Below are 21051 nucleotides of genomic sequence, written 5' to 3' on the forward strand. Positions count from 1 at the left end.
GCGTGCAATACAAATGCCCTACCACTGTGCTATCTCTCCGGGCCTCAAGGCCCCAGTCATGAGGCTTAAGACAGAGACAAAGACACAGGCAAAGAGAAGACTGAGCCAAATGAGAGAAGAGTGAACCAGGACATGACACACAGCTTCTCTTTTCTTCATGGCAGATCTGCAGTTCATAATGCAGCAAAACAGAACTAACGCTCCCAATGAAGAAAAGACAGTCATATTTCAAAATGAAAATCAACCAAAAATCCAACCCAGTTTATACCATAGTCATTTGTTGATCCTAAAATACAAGACCCTCCTCCATTTGCTACCTGTTCAAAGATAGTTTTCCATGCATTTCTGTCCTTTTGAGCAGGACTTCCAGTGGTAGTACCAGACTAGCCCTAGAAGATATAGGAAGTTTTGTTTCCTGGCCAAAATAATATTGTCTCCTTATAGGGCAAAGTTTTTTTTCGTGTATGGGCCACACCTGGTGGCACTCAGAAATCACTCCTGATAGGCTTGGGGGAACATATGGAATGCTGAGATCAAGCCTGGGTCAGCTGCAAGCAAGGCAAATGACCTACCCAATATGCCATCATTCCAGCTTCTTGTAGGGTTAAGATTGAACAGAGTTGCTAGCAGCACCTTGAAGAAAGTTAGGGGTCCTTAAAAGTATGCATGCAGATACTCTATTTGTCTTTCTCCCACTGGCTCATGGGACCTGGGAGCAAGGGGACACCACGGGAATGTGGTATCATACCTGTAAAGTCCTTTGTAAATGATACAAGAATCCTGGATCTTCAGCCAATATCTATGATGATGAGGCAGAGTCTATTTTAAATGCTCTCAAGTTCCTGAATTACTCCTGGCAATGCTCAGGAGGTCCTGAAGAACTGCCAGGCCAGGACTAAATCTGGGTTGGCTGAATGAAAAGCAAATGCCCTACCTACTGTACTATCCCTTCAGCCCCTGTACAAGATATATTGATAAATATTTTACCCATCTAATAATAATCTTATAGAGTGTTCTTACTACTACTACTTCTCCTCCTCCTCCTCCTCTTCTTCTTCTTCTTCTTCTTCTTCTTCTTCTTCTTCTTCTTCTTCTTCTTCTTCTTCTTCTTCTTCTACTACTACTACTACTACTACTACTACTACTACTATTACTTATTAGTATTATTATTACTGCTGCTGTTACTATAAACAATCATCATTTTTGTAAGGGAAAAAGAGAACTCAAAAAAATCAAGTGGGGGCCAGAGCAATAGCACAGAAGTAGAGCATTTGTCTTGCATGTGGCCATCCTGGGACAGACCTAGTACGATCCCTGGCATCCCATATGGTCCCCCAGCCTGCCAGGAGTGATTTCTGAGTGCAGAGCCAGGAGTAATCTCTGATAGCCACTGGGTGTGGCCCCAAAACAAACAAACAAACAAAAACAAAACAAAAAAAAAACCTCAACTATCAATTGGATTCCAAACCTTCTAAAAAGAAAAGGATGATATGGTTTTATGGTTTTAGCCTTTGTCTATTAGAGGCCATCTGGGTTTCAGTTCATTCAGTTCATCCAGATTCTTACTTGCTCAGTCTTTGCTAATAGAGTGTTTCCTCTGATGTCCACTTCCTTGGAGAGTTCCAAAAGTTGGGGGCCAGGGAACAGTTAAAGGATTAAGGTAAATGCTTTGTTTGCAACTGATCCCAGTTCTATCCTGGCACCACATGTTAACCACTAGTAACAGCCCCGGAGAACCCCCTAAATATCACTGGGTATTTCTGGAGTGGTCTGAGTAAACCCCAGTATCACAGAGCCTGAGTAGCACCCATCCTAAGGTTAGTGCATTAACCTCTCAGCCAAGTGAATCACTGGGAGTGGTTTCCTGAGTCCCTTGAGCATCACTTATAGGGGAGGAAAAAGTTGGGCCTGAAATGAATAAGATGTAATCTGTGGGTTGCTCTTTTACTCTTGTTCTGTAGTAACCCTGGGAGAAGAAGCAGCATGCCACCCTTACCACTACTTACCCACAATATCTTCATAGGCATTCTCTTCTAAAGTGCTTTTGGATCCAAACTTGGGTTGGCTCTCAGTACCATTCTCAGTGGGAGAAGAGGGGTACAGGGACTGGAGACTGGATGCATCCTCAAACTCAAAGGATTTTCTGTGAGAAAGAGTAAGCGTCATTCCAAGTGAACTAATTTTGCTCCCTTGTTGGGAATGGCCATCACAACTGCCAAAACTAGAGGTCCTTCCCATAAATCATCCAAGAGGAATCAAATTTGCCATCAAATGAAGAGACAGATGGTCTGAAAGGCCCTAGCCTTATGGCTGCAAATACTCCCCATGACAAGTACTACAGATAGAAAGGGTTATATAAGCTATTTTATCAATGTTTTCAATGAGTTCTCATTAATCCTCATATGGCTTCTCTGTGGCATTTCACAAATGAGAGAGAATCTCAAAGAGATTGAGAGAGGTGAAACTCTTCCAGGCTATTTGATGCCAGGGCTTAAGCATCTGATTTGAGCCTTCAGGCCCTAGAAGTATCCTCCTGAGAAGTACCTCATTGACTGCTAGAATTGAGGGTCTCATCTCACATTTACATCTGCATCCTGGCAGATAAGGTGCTCTTGCCATTGCCCTGAGTAACTCATAAATGATTGACACTACAGATGATGTACAGGTATTTGGGGGTTCGGGAATGGAGAGCTGTTAATAATGGATTGTTTGCTGAAACTAGGAAGGCAAAAACCTCAAAAAAATTACATTACTTCTGAGTTAGGAAAAGAATAATTTAGGGGCTGGAGAGATAGCACAGTGGTAGGGCATTTGCCTTGCACGAGGCTGACCTGGGATGGACCCAGGTTTGATTTCCAGCATCGCGTATGATCTCCTGAGACTGCCAGGAGTGATTTGTGAGTGCAGAGCCAGGAATAAACCTGAGTGCTGCTGGTGTGACCCAAAAACCAAAACCAAAAAAAAAAAAAAAAAAAAGAGAAATGAAAGAACTAGGACAACTTAAACCCAGAAGCTACTTCCAACCCTCAAGTAACCTTCCCTTTTCTATCAAATTCCAAAACTGCACTGTAGCCTGTTTAGCAGTTCAGACACAGAGCCACAGTATTTTTTGCTGACCCTTCTGTGTTCACTCCCTATCTAAGGCAGGTTCCAATAGGTTTCTGGGAAGGGAAGAAGAAGAAAACTCAGAGTGAATTCCTCCCTCATCCACTAGCACCTCCCTCTTCTTTTGAGTAATATTAGGTCTTTCAGTCAATAAAAGTACTTTCTCTTATTTTATAAACAACAACTTCTGAGAGTCCTGGGGGCCAAGTGTCCTAAGAGGCTTATATCTTCTTCTTAGTTTGAATGGCTATTATATAGTTTGAATTGCTACTAAATAGTTTGAATGCTACTCTGCAGCACTCAAACAACCAGATACTAAAGTAAGGTGCATTCTTGGGCCTCTATGACACAGGCATATATTTCATGACTACTTTGGCAGAAACTTCACAGTATTCTCCATTCCCTTGCTTTTGAGATGCCAGAAACACTCAGAGATCAGTGAAAGTTTTTGTTCACTTTGCATTTTCTAGGACCCAGTATTGACAAGGCATTACCACACCTATCATTTCAAACTTGATTATTTCCCAAATTTCTGTCTTTGGCCCTAGTTAAATATTCAGTGGCTGAAAGTGACCCCTAAATATTGGTGCACAGAGACCTTTGGGTCAGAGATTTACCTCTCATGGAGTTATTAACATCATAGGCATGGAGGTGTCTCCTCAATCAAGATACAAAACATATTTAGCCAAATTATCCTGGATCGCACCTCAGAAATATAACACAAGAACCAACACATGGTCTTTTTTTTTTTTTACACATGGTCTTTTGTTAAGGCTAATGAAGTTAGTTTCTTGTTTTTTGTTTTTGTTTTTGTTTTTTTTTTTTTTGGTTTTTGGGCCACACCCAGTAACGCTCAGGGGTTACTCCTGGCTATGCGCTCAGAAGTTGCTCCTGGCTTGGGGGACCATATGGGACACCGGGGGATCGAACCGCGGTCCGTCCAAGGCTAGCGCTGGCAAGGCAGGCACCTTACCTTTAGCGCCACCGCCCGGCCCCGAAGTTAGTTTCTTGACCAAATCTTTGAAACAAATTTCTTTCACTTATAATCAGCACCAATATTTGGCATTTTTCCCAAAAACTGCAAAGCATATAAATATAAGAATTATACATGGCACAACAAGTTCAAACTTACCATCTCAGAGTCTGCAGATGAGTGTGTTAACTGGTATAAAGGCCAATAAAATAGTCTCACCTCATTAACTGTGAAAAATATACACTCTCTCTCCCCCCTCTCAGTCGCTTTCTCACTTGCTCGCTCTCCCCCCTCTCCCTCCCACCTTTCTTTCCCCAAGAGCAAAGGTTTAAATATGCACAATTAATTCTGACATGAAGCAACTCCACCATATATGGTATACGGGTACGAATATTCATTATAAATGTGGGGGAAGATATATAAGCTCTGCAGGCTCATGTACTCATCAGCACTTCTCAAACCTCGCTAACTTCTTTCCTGACCGTGGTCCTGATCTTTCCTTGGCTAGCGCTTGCAAGGCAGACACCTTACCTCTAGTGCCACCTTGCCGGCCCCGTGATATTCTAAATTTAGTTCTTTAATACCCTCTTCGAATAAGGCTTCCCTCACTCTTCAGTCTAATTGAGATATCCCTGCTTCAGAGTCCCTGCATTATCTCACACTGATCCAACACTGATTGATGAAATCCAGCATAGCTGTGAATGACTGTGCCTCTCTTCTTTGTGGCAAACCCAAACCTTTGAACAAGGATCCAGGAATTTACTGTTTCTTTGTGCCCCTGAACAGTTCAAGGCTTGGTGCACAGCAAGCCCAAGATGAGTGTTTGCAGGAATAGATGAATACAGGCAATACAAACACTCTTGGTAGGCTATGAGAGAATTAAAAAATCAGTGAGCATATTGGTGGAGCCCAAACAGAAGTTTTCTTAGCCATGGACACTCCCAGCATATGGCAAGAGAGTTTCTGTATGAGATAGGATATGCTGGATGGAGACTGAGGCATGGGATTAGAGCTAAAAATCTTCAAAAGTAAATTTTTTTTGTGTGTGTGGTTTTTGGGTCACACCCGGAAGTGCTCAGGGGTAATTCCTGGCTCCAGGCTCAGAAATTGCTCCTGGCAGGCACGGGGGACCATATGGGGCGCCGGGATTCGAACCGATGACCTCCTGCATGAAAGGCAAACGCCTTACCTCCATGCTATCTCTCCGGCCCCTCAAAAGTAAATTAAACATGAATGCCCATCCGTCTGAATGAGAAAGAAAATGCAGTAAGAGGTATGAGGATAGGCTTTCCAAAGCAAGCTGGCTCCCTGCTGACGCCCTTTAGAGGCCTGTCAACTTTGCCTAGCTCCAGCAGCTGTAGCTCTGAGTCCCTACGGAGCTGGCTGGGCAGTCCAGATCACCAACAATACGCCTGACTAAGAAACCCACTTGATGATTCTTAGATGTGGCCAGGAAACAAATAAAAATATTCTTTCTTTCTTTTTCTCATCAGTCTCCCCTTTTAGCATCCAAGGATTCCTTCTCCCTATAAGCCCCAGGGGCAAGAAGAAACCATGTGCTAATGTTACTGTCTGCTATAAGGCCTATTTTAGATCCTGCTTCACCTTGAATACAGTTCTAACACTGGCATGACAGATATTCATAAAGCTAAAATGACTGCTACTCTATCTGGAAGTGAGGTGGAAAACAAATTTTTTGTTGTTGTTGTTTGTTTGTTTGTTTTTGGGGTCATACCTGGTGGCGCTCAGGGTTATCCTGGCTCTGTGCTTAGAAATAGCTCCTGGTTGGCTCAGGGGACCATATGGGATGCCAGGATTCGAAACACCATCCATCCTGAATCAGCTGCGTGCAAGGCAAATGCCTTACTGCTGTGCTATCTCTCCGGCCTAAAGTTCTGACCAATTAATTCTACCCAAAGTCAAGCCTAGCCAGCACTGTATGTGAAAAATACGCTTCCATCCTCAATCTGCAAGAGAAAGCAATCTCTTCCCATCGCTCTGCTCCCTAATAATTAGGTGCATCCAGGCATGAGCCTGCCTCTGTACACACTCCACCATCAAGAACACCAGATGCCCCAGCTGCTAACCCTGGAGAATATCACCTGTTCTGGGACTTCCGGTGACCACGAGCATCCTTCTTGGGTCTCCGGGTGACGGGTGGGGCTGGGGTTGAGGGCAGGGGAGGTGGAGCAGCAGGTGTGGGCGAAGGAGGTAGACCATTGCTTGGCTTGCTCTTGGGGTTCTTGTCAGCTTCGTATTCGAAGGTGCGCTTGGGTTTGGGGACAGGGTTCACAGCGGGATCAGGAGTGTTCCTCGATGGCAGCAGCTGAGAGCTGGGGCTATTTCCAGGCTTCGTGGAGCCACTGCCTTCCCTTTCCGGGGGTGGACCCGCCTCTCCCCCCATTCCTGTCACATCTGCAGCCCTGATGCCCGCACTTCCAATTGCACACCCCTCCAGTTCCTCCAGCACACCCAAGACTCCAGGCTTCCTTCTCCCCTGGTCTACACTATAGCAGCTGCTGGGGAGCTGGGGGAGTCCCCGGCCTGGCTGCTCCTTCAGGGCCTGTTCAATTTTCTGGATGCGGCTCAGCACGGCTGAGCTCTCTTTCCTGCTGCCATGGCCCCTGAGGAAGGCACTGGGCTCGCTGCGGCCAGGCCGCTTCTCCAGCCGCTGACAGGAGTCCCGGACCAGGGGTGCCTCTCCCTCCTCCTCGGTCTCAGGGTAGGAGCACTCGGAGAAGGTCCTGCTCATCCTCCGGAGGCCCTTGAAATCAAAGGTCTTTTCGGAGCTACACGGCGACGGCACCACGCTAGGGCAGCCCTCACTGACCGCCCGCTCGGCCCCAGAGCCCTCCCGCTTCTCTCCACACATGCTCATCCTGGGTAAAGCCTCTCGGCGACCTTCCCATGCTGAAATCTTCTCCCGGATGCCCAGGCTGTGGGCACGCGTGCCAGTGCGGTTTAGAGCAGCACTCCGGGAGCCAGCAGTTGACACCGAGGAGGGAGTGCTCTGGGCAAGGGCAAGGCAGGCAGCCACCCCCTCTACATCCTGGGCCGCTCCGTGGACGTTCTCCTTCCAGTCCCCTCTCTGGCACGCTGCAGGGCTGGATTTGAGTGGGCAGACAGGGGGTGAAGTGTCTGGGGAAGGAGCTTGAGGATGCGGGGACAAAGGGTCACAGGGATGCCAGTCCTTGAGGAGCAGCCGGGAGCTGGATCGGCTTGGGAACCTGCAGGCTGACGTTTCACTGTCACTGAGTGGGTAGAGGGGACTCCTCGGTGGGGAGAGAACCGGCGGTGGAGAGACTGACTGAGACCTAGAAGGAAAAAAGAAAGCATAAAAGTGGGGGGAGAAGAAAAAATGGCAGTGAGTGGTCAGTCGCATAAGCAGAGGCATTGTGCTCCATTTCTTAGAGAGCTAAGCTTCTCTGTCCTATAGGACTCTCAAGTTATTCTAGTAATGTCCCTGCAAAGTTTCCTCAAGGAAAGAAACATAGCAGCCAAACTCAAGGGCCTCTCTGTCAGTTCATCCTCCAGACACCATGAGCACTGTGCAAAACAGAAGCCAATTCAGTGACAAGCTAGAACATCTCAAGAGTTTGCATGTGTCCACCAGAGAACAGGATGCGGTGCTAAGTGGCTAATAGTTGGATCTAGAAGGGAGAAACCATCAATCTGCTGCATTTGGCAAGTTCTATGGTATACAAAACCTGGTTACTACTGAGTGATCTGATCTTAAGTTATTAATGTGACGCCACTGAATGTGGAGATGGGAAGAAACATTAATGACCAGCTCTTGGGAGTTGGCACAAAGCAAGTTTAGTAACCACTTCCTAAAGTAGCCCAAATCTCCACTCCTATGTCTCTTAAAAGTCCTTTGATGTCCCTCCCCTGAGATTTCTGAAACACGTGATACTGCTTCTCAGCTTACATCCTGACCAGAATTTGGATCCCAAAGGACTCAAAAGGATGAGTGGGCCCCTTGAGAAAGAGTTCTTCCGAGAACTCTCTGCATGAGGCTAACAAAGTGGGGTGATTGACTTATTTGTCACACCTCGAGCAAGGACAAACTCCCAAACATGCACCAGTCATTTGTACTTTGTAGCAAAAATCTGAATCCAGTATGCTTTGGGTTATAAAAAAAAATCCTGAACTGACATGAACTCTTTAGGGCTAAATGAAAAAGCACAAAGAGGGCCCAGAGAGATAGCACAGCGTGTTTGTCTTGCAAGCAGCCGATCCAGGACCAAGGTGGTTGGTTCGAATCCCGGTGCCCCATATGGTCCCCCGTGACTGCCGGGAGCTATTTCTGAGCAGACAGCCAGGTGTAACCCCTGAGCACCGCTGGGTGTGGCCCAAAAACCAAAAAAAAAAAAAAAAAAAAAAAAAGCACAAAGAACATAAAGGTCACCTATCTCATCTGGGGTTGCTGGGTAGAGAAGCCAGGACAAACACTTATGCCACAGATGTTACCTTCATGAAGAAGTGATGGCCTTGCTTCTTTGGGGTCCAGGACCCCAAACATCACTCAGCAGAAAGCCTCACAACCCCTAAGACATATAGCCCTGCCTTGAAATGATGGGTTTATAAATATCAGGATCCCTCTTAGTCTTTCCTGCTATACCATTTCTTCAAGGTCAAGAATGCACATCAAGTTATTGGGAAAATGCTGAGGAAAGGATGAACAAGTACAGGGAAAGGCAAAGGTGAGCAGACTAAGGAAAAAATGAGCCCACTTTTCTAGTTGTGTACTAGACTCAGCACTGTCAACTTAGACCTTCTTCACAGTTTCAGTTCAAAATATATCCGGGCTTTGCTAGCAGGGCCTGCCACATGGGCCAACCTGACACAGCCTTTAAAGCTGGACAACACACCCTCCCTGGCCCCAGAGCGCCCTGCCATCCAAGAAAGGCCACCAGCTGCCCTGGAGCCAGGCTGCTGTCACTGCCTGCTCACACATAGAAAACTGGAGCACGGGTGAGTCAGGAATTGGCTGGCAATTCCCTACTGGGTCACAGCCTCTGGCTGCCCCCGGTCAACAGGAAACCTCAACGTGCTCAAGTTGTTTTTAAAAGGACAAGTCAAACAAGAACTATCCCATGTGTACATGGGCACAGACTAGAGAAATTCGGTGCCCAGCCAAGCCGATGACTGAAAAGACGGCTCAGTGAGGTGGCGTGAACAGGATCAACTTCAGCACTCCCTAGTGTAGAGTGTGGCAGGGAAAGGCACCAGGCTAGAACCTGGGCAGACTCAGACACACATTCAAGAGGGACCTTAGGTGGCCTGTTTATTTTACAGAGCCAGGGAGGAAAAAGGTCACCTTTCAGTTCTAAGGTCACACCTGGGTTATACAAAGGACAATGTGTTCTAGTTATTCTCAATGGAGAGAGATGTCATTGACAAAGGTGGCCATATCATTTGTTTATTCACTCAACAAATATTTAATAAGCACTTACTATCTGCTAGGTCTATCCTACTTACTAGCTACAAGGATAAACAAAAAGGACCAAAGTCAATGTCGTCATGAAGTTTAAATTTTAGTGAAAGATAACAGATACCGAAGGAAACTTAGAAGCCTTTGCAACCACATCAGCCTTATCTCTCAGACATTTGAAAACATGTTATTCTAGAGAGATTTCCCTTCACCACTTATGGAGTGACTTCCCCAGGTCATAGGTACATGTTACTTAGAGGACATGGGTATTATGGCTCCCAAATGCAGGAGAGAAAACAGTGTGTGGGTCTCTGGGATCCCAGTGTGCTTTTAGACCCAAGGTTTGTGTTGTTGTTGTTTTTTGGGGGGGGTCACACCGGGCAGCGCTCAGGGCTTACTCCTGACTCTATGCTCAGAAATCGCTCCTGACGGACCATACGGGATGCCGGGATTTGAACTACCGACCTTCTGCATGCAAGGCAAACGCCTTACCTCCATGCTATCTCTCTGGCTGCCCCCAGTGTGCTTTTAGGAAGAAAAGTTCTACCTAGATAAATCCTCAACAGCTTACAAATTCTCTCCAAGCGTGGCCTGCTTTAATTATTTTCTCCTCTCAAGTAAAGAATAAAAGAGAGGATACTGGCCCTTTTCATATAAGATCTTTTGTGTCACCGCTGGTCTAGAGACCAGAGCTGTAGGTGCCCCCTGTCCTGTCTCCACACACTGGACAAGACACTATGCTCCAGAATCTTAGAATAGTGAAAAGAGACTTTCCTATGTTGACCTGGAGCCAGGCATCCCTGGTTCATCAAAAAAAAGGCAGTATTCACACACTGTAAGGTCTGGGGATAAATCTGGGAACAATATGTAGAAGCTGCGCCTCTCCCAATTAGCTTCAACTCTCACTTGAAAGACTCACTGCCATTTCTCCATAGATTTCCAGGTTTGTTTTTTTGTTTGTTTGGGTTTTTTTGGAATGAGTGTGTGTGTGTGTGTTTGGGCCACACCCAGTGATGCTCAGGGGTTACTCCTGGCTATATACTCAGAAATTGCTCCTGACTCGGGGGGACCATATGGGACGCCGGGGATTGAACCCAGATTTATCCTGAGTCAGTCGCGTGCAAGGCAAATGCCCTACCACTATGTTATGCTCCAGCACCAGATTTCCAGTTCTGATTAGGAGTGTGGCCAAGGGAACAGCTTCCAATTTCAGTTCCTCAATGTTGTTCTAACTACATCATAAGAGTGTCATAAGTAAATGAGTCGATGGATGTGAAATGATGTCACACACTGCAAAACTCACTATGACAGTTAATTATTGATAAAAAATAAAACTTTCACCAGATTATCCTAGGCCAGTGGTTCTTAATAGAAGGCAAGAACAACATGGCCATTGAGTTCAGCTTTCAGTGGAAACAGTCACTAACAAGTTCTCTATAACTTTGAGGAAATCACTTTCTCTTGCTTAAGCCTCAGTTTCCTGATCTGGAAAAAAAAAATGGAGCTTAAAAAAACATGTATCCTGCCAGAGATGTAGTTCAGCAATTGAGCACTTTACTTGCTTGTGTGAAACCTAGATTTGATCCCTGGAACTATAGGAAAAAATGTATCTTTCAAACAAAGCATCAATCTCAGAGGACTGTCAGAGGAATAAAGACAAACATACTGAGCTGTTAGCTGAGCTAACACATAATGCTCAATTTTAGCTTAATATTTTAGCATTAACACCATGAAAAGATATAGCAACAATCTAAACTTGATTCTTGTTGATCTAACTTTATTTGATTTTATTTTTGTGTTTTGGGCCACACCTGGCGGCTACACCTGCTACTGGCAGGCTCAATAGTCCATATAGGATACCAGGGATTGAACCCGGATCCATCCCAGGTCAGCAGCATGCAAGGCAAAGACCCTACTGCTGTGCTATCACTCCAGCCCCCTGTTGATCTAACTTTTGATAATTCCATTTGCCTTTGTGCTGTAACGAACAGTATAAAGTAAATTTATCTGTTCCTGCAAGGAGGCACTCTGTGGTGGTGGGTGGAAAACTGGGGACACTGGTAAAGGGAAGATCACACTGGTGGTGGGATTTTAACACTCTGGAATCATTCACATCCCAATTCAAAGTGTGTGATTTTTTCCAGAGGAAAAAATAATTTACTAAGATTAACAAAAGATTAAATTACCTTGGAAATTTTATTCTTATTTTTATTATTCTTCTTATTATTATTTTAGTGAAGCAAGAGTTTTTTTTTATCTTGAAACAAAATATTCTATGAAATTCACTTAGACACAAGGAGCAAGAAAGAGAGGAATATGCTCAAGAGAGAACATGGTCTCTCCAGAATGGCAAAGAAAAACAATTTAAAAAGAGAGAGAGAGGAAGATCTATTCAAGGGAAAACACTGGCTTGAAAGAATAAGTTTGGAAAACTTTTTCTGTTATACTTGGTTTCTAAATCTTCAGGAAGAAGGGAAAGATAAGGGAAGGAGGTAAGTTGAATATGACCACAAATTCTTTGCAATTCATGCTATTATAAAGTGGCCTGCTTTTTTGTCCTTTTAAAACATGTTGACTAGTTGATTTTTTTTTGGACCAATAGAATGAGAATATGGTGTAAATTAAGTTATTCAAGATCCAACCTTGTGACCCACAGAGACCTGCAATTTCTTCCTTTACAAACCTGCAAAAATGTCTTGAGAGAGTTACTTGAAGAAGCCAGTCTTCGTGCATTAGAGAATGAGAGGCTATCTAGAGCAAAACTGAGCACTTTAGCCAAGGGACAGCTAACATGTAAGCCTAGCGAATGAGTTCCCTGTGGACCCCACTAAAATCAGTTATATGAGTAAACCCAGGGGAAATCAGTAAACAGAATTAGCCCATTAAACACACAGAAATAAGATACTGCCATCATGTGTTAGAGCAGTTGGCTACACTGCAACAGTGAAATGATAGAAAAGGTGCAGCTGGCCCCTTTGTCAGAGCAGAGCCACTTTCTGGCTCTTCCATCCCAAGTCTCTCTCCACTACTTCCCCCTGGGCCAGCTTCCCTGGTCTTACATTTGAATGAAAGCAAATGACCCCTAGAAGATAGTTACTAGAGGCTATTAGTCTTTGTCCCTATGTTGAGAGAGAGTTTGGGAGGAAGATGTATATCTAGAGAACAGAGAAGTAGAGGAAGAACACAACAGGGCTAGCAGTCAGGATCCATAGTTTGTATAAGCAATGACTGACTTTTATCTCCTTGAAGTTGTACCTCCTTGAAAAGCATAGTGGAGAATACTTATTCTTGGACTTCAATTTCATTCTATTTTGTTTCCCAGTTCCTGAAACTGAGGTTGAAACTAAAAGCAAAATAATCTTTTCCCCTTTTGGATAGAAGGAAACTATGCTAAGAGAAAGACAGTATCAGTCCATGTGTTTTCAGGAAGCCAATCACTTGAGAAATTCTTAATTTGGATTTGGTCTTCCATTCTGCCATGGAGACTCCAGCTTCATAAGTCCAAGGTTCTCAGGGAATCTTTTTGCCAATTACTGAACTCTCAACATGGGGGAAAAAGGAAGCCTATCTACACAGTATCAGTATACCAGCCTGAGATATTCTTTGGCTTTTCTTTTATTCAATACTATTTACTGAGCGATAACTCAATAGATTTAGATACAAAGGAACAGCAGAGGATAAAAATAGAGATTTGTTTTATTTTGCTTTTACCAGTGTTAAGAGAAAAAACCCAGGGCCTCACATAAACAAGGCAAGTTATCTACCATGAAAGACCAACCCTGCTTTTGACAGTCTGAAACATTTTGATCCAAGTCAAGAGCATGACTTTATTTGTTACAGTGGACATATAATAAACAAATCTATGCTCTGAATAGATTATAGGATCAATTAAAAAAAAAACGAAGCTGAGTAAAGGAGTAGTTATTAGTAGTGAAGATACCAGGAAACCCTTGCCAAGGGTTCATGTGAACATAACCTTAAGGAAGTAAGCAATGTCATTTTCCAAGGGAGGAATGTTCCAGGCAGAAGGAGTGGGAGGGTGAAGATTTGACACAACTGCATACTCACTATATTCTGGGGGCACCAAAAAGGCCAGTAAAGCCAAAGTGGAGTGAGAAGGAGTGAGGAAAATGGGCTGGAGATTAATAAGAAAGGCACCAGAAGCCACATCATGGAAGAATTGGTGGACTAATAACAGTAATACTTATTCTGAGAAGAAAGGAAGCTCTTTTGAACAAAAGAATGATATGATTTGATTCCTAACAGAGAATGAGTGAATATATATAACAGAAAGATTACCGGAAGATCTGTGCAATAATTCAGAGAAGAGATCATATGAGTCAGATTTAAATAACAGCTAATGAGATGAATTTTGAGGGCTTTGCCAATATTATTTTGAGAGCCGTTGGATTGGATGAGAAGAAAGACAAAAGAATTCAAAGATTGCATCAAAGATTTTGGCCAAAACATGAAGTTAGGGTTGAAATTTCCACTTGAAAGTTGCTAGTAGTATATATTGTTTAAAAACAATATAACCAGCAGGCTCGGTGGCCAAGGTAAAGTGTCTGTTTTGGTAATAACATCATGAATAGGGCTGAGATGATGGCTCAAAAAGCAAGAGTGTCTGCTTTGCTGAGTGAGGTGGCCTGAGCTTGATCCATGGCATCACTGGGAGGTATTACTGAGAAGAGTCGGGAGTAGGCCACATGTTCCCTAGCATTGCCAGGTATAACCCAAAAGAGAAAAAAAAAAACAAGTAAAAAAGTTAAAATAGGGGGCCAGAGAGATAGCATGGAGGTAGGGTGTTTGCCTTGCATGCAGAAGGATGGTGGTTCCAATCCCGGCATCCCAGAACCTGCCAGGAGCAATTTCTGAGCATAGAGTCAGGAGTAACCTCTGAGCACTGCCCGATGTGACCCAAAGACAAAAAAAAAAAAAAAGTTAAAAAAAAAAAAAAGACATGAGTGATGAGATAATCTCAACCCTGAGCCCTTCACTCATAAGATATGACGAACTTCCAATGCCTAGAAAAATATATCCATCCTCTTACCATGCCTGTTTATTGAACAACTTTGTCAATACCTGCCTTCTTACTAGATTGGAGAGTCTGGTTTGCTCACTAGTGGGAACAGGGTCTTATTAATCTTGATCCCCCTTGAAACCCCTTTGCATTTCATCTAGGACTTAGTAGGGATAAATACATTTATGTTGAAGAATTAAAGAATTAAATAAATGAATAAAAGTAAAATATTGCCTTCTGTCCAGTACATTGCCCACAAACTTCCTTGCCTTTCTCTTGACATCATTCAAATTGAAGAACAACAGAGCAGTCCAATATGGCTTTAGGCTTTCAACATAAATATATTAGTTTCTAAAAAATCCTAGATGCAATGAAAAGAGTAGGATATTAAGACTAATAAGACACTGTCCCTAAAGACATTCCCTATAAGGTGAAAATCAGTTATCAGCCCCAAAACTTAAATACATGAGCTCTTCTGGTCTGGTTCCCTCACTTCCTGGGTGTGCTCCCGGGCAAATAACCTAAATCTCATTCTTGTGTTCTCTACCTATAAGACAGAAAAGGACACTGCTCTGAGTATCTTTACATATTAGCTGTAAAAATGACAAATATAAGAAAGTAAATACAAAGCAGCCAAAGACACCTAAAATTATATTCTTACAAAATCCTGGAGTGTGAAACTGGGCACTTGTGCCACTGCCTTATCAGTAACAGCTGGCTCTGCTGCTCAGCACAGGTGTGGATGCCAACACAGCAGCATATGATTGGCCAAAGTCAACATTCACAGGAGAGGTAGTAAGAGAAACAGATGAAAGGAGAAAGAAGAAAGGCAGGGAGAATGCAAAGTTAAAATAAAAAGGATCAGAAATACATACAAACGTGTAAATAAGTAGGATAGGAAGAGTATGGACAAAGGTATGGAACCAAGGACAAAGAAAAGCTGCATGTATGTGTGTGTGTGCGCGTGCATGTGTGGTGGTTGTAGTGTGTGTGTGTGTATGTGTGTGTGTGTGTGCTGTGGTGTGTGTATATATAGAAAGTATGATTTAAAATGCAAAATATGTGACCTTCCTCTGACATGGTTTGACAAGAACGTGATACAACGCTTTGATTAGTGACATGGTACATTAGTTTGTTTTATTTTAGGGATACACCCGGTAGTGCTTAGAAACTACTCCTGGCTCAGTGCTTAGAGGTTGCTCCTAGAAATGTTCAGGGGACAATGTAATGCCAAGCATCATTGCAGGCCTCCTGCATACAAAGCTCCAGCCCAGTGAACTCTCTCTGGCTTTTTTTATTTATTTGTTGTTGTTATTGTTTGTGTTTTGGGGTACCCCTTTCAGGAAATTCACAGATATCTATCACAAGCATATGTCCCACTACTACACTGTCAAGTGTATCCAGAAGCATTTTTTGGAGGGAAGACTATAACTTGAGTCCTCAAAAACAAGACAGTTCTAAATTCAAAACAGTGTGGTCATAAGTCATAAGATTCTGGGGGCCGGGAAAGTGGCGCTAGAGGTAAGGTGTCTGCCTTGCAAGTGCTAGCGTAGGATGGACTGCAGTTCGATGCCCCAACGTCCCATATGGTTCCCCCCAAGCCAGGAGCGATTTCTGAGCACATAGCCAGGAGTAACCCCTGAGTGTCAAATGGTGTGGCCCAAAAACCAAATAATAATAATAATAATAATAATAATAATAATAATAAGATTCTGAGTCAGTATTTTCAAGTGGAAAAAAAAGTTAGAGTCAATTAAAAAGATTCCTAAGAGTATAGGATAATAACCCAAAGCATCTACCTGGGCTATTAAAGCTGTGAAATGTCAATCCAAAGTACCAGTTTCAACAGGGCCAGCCTTCTACTATCTTTCTATTCCTCCTAAACAAGTACCTAACCTATTCTGAGATTGTGATTTATACTAAAGGATATGTATTTGGCATTCCACTCCTTAAACAGTTCTAACATCCTTGGAATTTCCTAAGTGACAAGAGCCATAAATGTCTTTTTTTTTTTTGGTAATAAATTCTGTTTTGTTTAAAAAAAATATTTTTTTGGTTTTTGGGTCACACCCAGCCACACTCAGGAGTTACTCCTGGCTCTGTGCTCAGAAATCACTCCTGGCAGGCACGGGGGACCATATGGGATGCCAGGATTAGAACCACCATCTATCCTGGATCGGCTGCTTGTGAGGTAAATGCCCAACCGCTGTGCTATCATTCGGGCTCCTTTAACATTTTTTATTTAAATGACTGTAATTTATAAAGTTAGTCATAATGGGGTTTTAGACATACAAAGTTTCCCAAAACTGTATTTCTAATGCAATTTGTACAAATTTTAGAAAATCTCTAAGAATGAGACCTAGATGACAGGTGCTTAGAGGATTGGGACTTTTAGCTTCTACTTCCCTGAATTCTGGGAGTAAAGAGAAGTGAGAGGTTGGATCAATAACCAAAGGCCAATAATTAAACCAGTACTTTTGTGATGAAGTCATTAAGAACCCTAAAGGACAGGCAGAATGATTCTAGGTTGAAAAACACTTGGGGCAGAATGATTCTAGGTTGAAAAACACTTGGGGGGGGGGGGGGGGGTAGAGATTGCATGGAGGTAAGGCATTTGCCTTTCATGCAGAAGATCATCGGTTCGAATCCCGGTGTTCCATATGGTCCCCCGTGCCTGCCAGGAGCAATTTCTGAGCATGGAGCCAGAAATAACCCCTGAGCACTGCCGGGTGTGACCCAAAAACCACACAAAAAAAAAAAAAAAAAGAAGAAAAAAAAAAGAAAAGAAAAACACTTGGAGATTTGGGGATAATGGCATTGCCTGGAAAGAATGTGGAAACCCCATTCAGATATGCCTTGCTCTATGTCTCATCTCCATATTATACCCCAAATCCTGTTATTAAAAAAAATAGCCCAGGAATTAAAATATTTTTCTGAACTTTGAGAACTGCTCTAGAAAATTACTTTACTCCAGGAAGAACAGGAGGTCATAAAAACCTATGATTTATAGTTCACTGTTCAGAATTTCAGGTGAAAAAGATGAATTTATGACTAGAAACTAAAATCTAAATGTGGAGGTTTGGTAGCCCTAATCTATAGCTATTTGATTTAAAGTACAGGTGATGGGGAGCCCAGTACCACAGGGCATGCTGCAGCATCTGAAGTAGGGTGGAAGGTTGTTAAGAATTAACCTGTGGAATTTAGTGTTCTCTGCTGGGAAACAAGTATCAGAATGAAGCAGAATTGCAGGGCACCTACTTAGTAGTGTGAAACTCCCTACTTTAAGAACAAGGTCTGAACCTAAAATACCTGCTTTCAAATGAAATTGCTTAGGATTTGGTCATTTGACATTTGAAGCTGCTAAACTCAGGTAGACCCTCATTGGCTTAGTGAAAATCCACTCAGTGACTTCCATGGCTCTGGAGTTGATTCTTTCACTGTACTTTCTGAATCCCCATGTCCACCTGCAAGATCATAGGAGAAAAGGAACGAAGCCCTCTGAGACCTATCAGCAAATCTAAATGTTTGTTCCCTCACCCCAGAGTAGGTCTCAGTCCAGAGACTCCTGTGGCATTCCACTCTGGCCTATTCCTGACAAAAAGGCCAGGGTGACACTCATAATTTAGTCTTCCTGCTCCTAAAACAACCACATCTCAAACAGCTGGGACCCTCCTCAGGCTTCAATGAGATTTCATCTAAGCGGGTAATTTCCAATTTTTTCATACTACGCACAGTGACCAGTCATCAGACCAACAGCTGAAAACTGCTGCTCTAGGCTACAGTTACAGTTTCCAGATGTCAATCATAATTTGTCAGGAAAAATCAAATGGTTGCCAGACCAGAGCAGAAATGTAGTTAACCTTTTGGCTTCCAAAAAGTATTTCTATGAATCAACCAAAGTTCTTTTCTGAGACAAGATAAACACTGAAATCTGACAGGGACTCCCTCACTCCACACCCAAATGCCTGAACAATAAAATGGAACAGCAAAATAAAGCAGAACCAGGTACTATGGAAAGCCAAGAGGGACACAAATCTAATTCCAGAAAGCCAGGCAAAAGAGATGTGAGGAATTTTAAAAACATGGTTCCCAACTCTCTAACAAGGTTCCTACCAGCATAACCACTTCTCTATGGCTGTTCCACTAACAAAATAGAGGGAAGAGGCCGGAGCGATAGCACAGAGCTAGGATATTTGCTTTGCACATGGCCAACCCAGGATGAACCAGGGTTCGATTCCCAGCATCCCACATGGTCCCCAGAGCCTACTAGGAGCGATTTCTGAACACAGAACTCAGGAATAACCCCTGAGTGCTGCCAGATATGGTCCCAAAACATAAATAAATAAATAAATAAATAAATAAATAAATAAATAAGTAAAAAAAAAATGAGAGAGAGAGAGACAGAGAGAGAGAGAGAGAGAGAGAGAGAGAGAGAGAGAGAGAGAGAGAGAGAGAGAGAATCTCTGACATGTTTCAGGTCTAGGTCTCAAGAAATTACTATCTTCTACTTCCTGGTTCTTGTGTTCCAAGGGAGCTCAGGCCATGTGGAGGGGGCTCCTGAAGCATTCTGAGTGGCACAGCTGCCCTCAGTCAGAGGAAGGGAGATGCCTCCAGGTAAAATGAGGTTCCAGCCATTGTCACTCTAAGGCTGAGTGGTCTTTCCAGTCTTCTGGTTTCTAAAGTAGAAACCAAACATTCCCGAAGTGCTGTCTCAGTGCCCCAGACAGACAGAGTCTGAGAGCATAAAAAGAGTTGTGTGAAGCTACCTAAAATTGGGGTGCTATTGGAACAGAATCCTAGCACAACTATTTGAGAGTAAGTGGCAAGCAAACTGAGGTATTTAAAGGAAAATAAGGGAAATGTTATTAAAAGTTTGGCAAAGGCAACTCTTTGCTATGTTGAAAAGTTTAGAAATTGTGTCACCTGGGTAACATGGGAAACACACTAAGAATAGTTCCAGAATGATGTGCCATCTGACTTGTAGCTGTCTCAAAACAGAAAGAGATGAGCCAAAGAGAAAATGTTCACTTTATGAAGGCAAATTAAGCTTTTTTTTTTTTTTTTGTATATTTGTTTTAAAGAGGCATGGCAGAGTTCAGCAGAGTTCAGGGCTTACTTGTGGCTCTGTACTCAGGGATCATTTTGAAACAATATAGGCTTAAAGTAGAATGCAGAAAATTTACCTATGAATTTGAGCTATCTTTTGGGTAAAAAAGCAAGATGACTCAGCATAGTCATAAATAGTCATAAATCCCAAGGCTATAGCTAGGGTCAAGGAAAAAGATTCTTGATAGCAAAGGTTGCACCTATTTAAGAATTGATAACATGCAGAACACTGGCTGCTCTGTAATCTGCCCTTTTCCCCCTTTGGAAAAAGACATGTATATAGTGTTTATCCTAGGTTTGTCTTACCAGTGTATTTTGAGTGGTATGTATAATTATATGAACAGGAATAATATTCAATTAAGTGTATACAATTAAAGGAACTGAATTCAGAGTCTCCTCTATACGTGGGTCTCGGCTATAAGAGACTTTACTCTTCAAGTTGAAACTATTAACTAGACTTTGGTTTTAAGGGGAAAGAGTGTGTTCTTGCATTTGAGAAATAATTTGGATCATGCATACCATATGTAGCAGATGGAATTTTCCCAAGAAAACTACTATCACATGACCCATTTCATTACATGCACTTATTACAATGGGATGCTGCTACTCCCCAAAACTATTTTCCTCCCTTTGTGTGATACTGTGATTTATATTAAGAAATGCACACACACATAAATACATTCTTGGTTTCTGGCACATAACTCCTAATTGTTGACATTTCCTAAGTAAAGAGAACCATAAAGTTGTCCATTGTCTTTTGTTAATAAAGTGATTATAGACAGCACTTTGAGGGTTCATTCCCAAGGACCATCCTTTTTTTTTATTAAATATATTTTTTATTTAAGTAACATGATCATATTTGGGTTACAGTCATAACCAGAACACCCCCCTTCACCAGTGCAACATTACCCCCTCTCCCCTTCCCATCCCCTGCCTGTATTCGAGACAGGCATTCTACTACAGTAATTTGTATTTAAGTTCAGTAAGTTGTATTTTTTTCCTTAAAGGATAAGAGTAAAAAATATATAGTAAAGGTGTGATAGTGGCAATTGCCAATGTTTGCATAGGTCCAGAAAAATGGAGAAAATGGAAAAAAAATCCTTGACCTGATTACAAAAAGGTCTCACCCCAGAAGTTTATTGGCATAAGACAGACTCTGGGTTCCAGGCATACCAGTCTATCCAACTCCAGGAGGACCATCCTTTTAATTAAAGGGTTGGTTGGCACTTTGAGTCTCGCTCCCTTGACCACTAGAAGAGGAGAGAGCCTGGAGAATAGAGATGGGTCATCATCAATGATTTAATCAATTATTCCTATATAAGGAGGCTGTCATAAAAATCCAAAAGGATTACACAGCAGAAACTCTTTCATATGAATTTACAGCATATTTCTTTTTTTTTTTAATCACAGAGC

At 42.7% G+C, this 21051-nt stretch overlaps 1 protein-coding gene across 1 annotated transcript in view; it reads right to left on the reverse strand.

The window, feature by feature from the left end:
- DENND2B (DENN domain containing 2B) overlaps window positions 1–21051 on the reverse strand; it is a 134184-nt gene that overhangs the window by 30456 nt on the left and 82677 nt on the right. The window contains exons 3-4 of the mRNA XM_049780994.1: window positions 6181–7392; window positions 2007–2143 (exon numbers count right to left, since the gene is read on the reverse strand). Coding sequence (XP_049636951.1) covers window positions 2007–2143; window positions 6181–7392 — 1349 coding nt within the window. The remainder of the gene's footprint in view (window positions 1–2006; window positions 2144–6180; window positions 7393–21051) is intronic.

This window comes from Suncus etruscus, chromosome 9 (genome assembly GCF_024139225.1).
Source record: "Suncus etruscus isolate mSunEtr1 chromosome 9, mSunEtr1.pri.cur, whole genome shotgun sequence".
Classification (NCBI taxonomy): Eukaryota; Metazoa; Chordata; class Mammalia; order Eulipotyphla; family Soricidae; genus Suncus; species Suncus etruscus.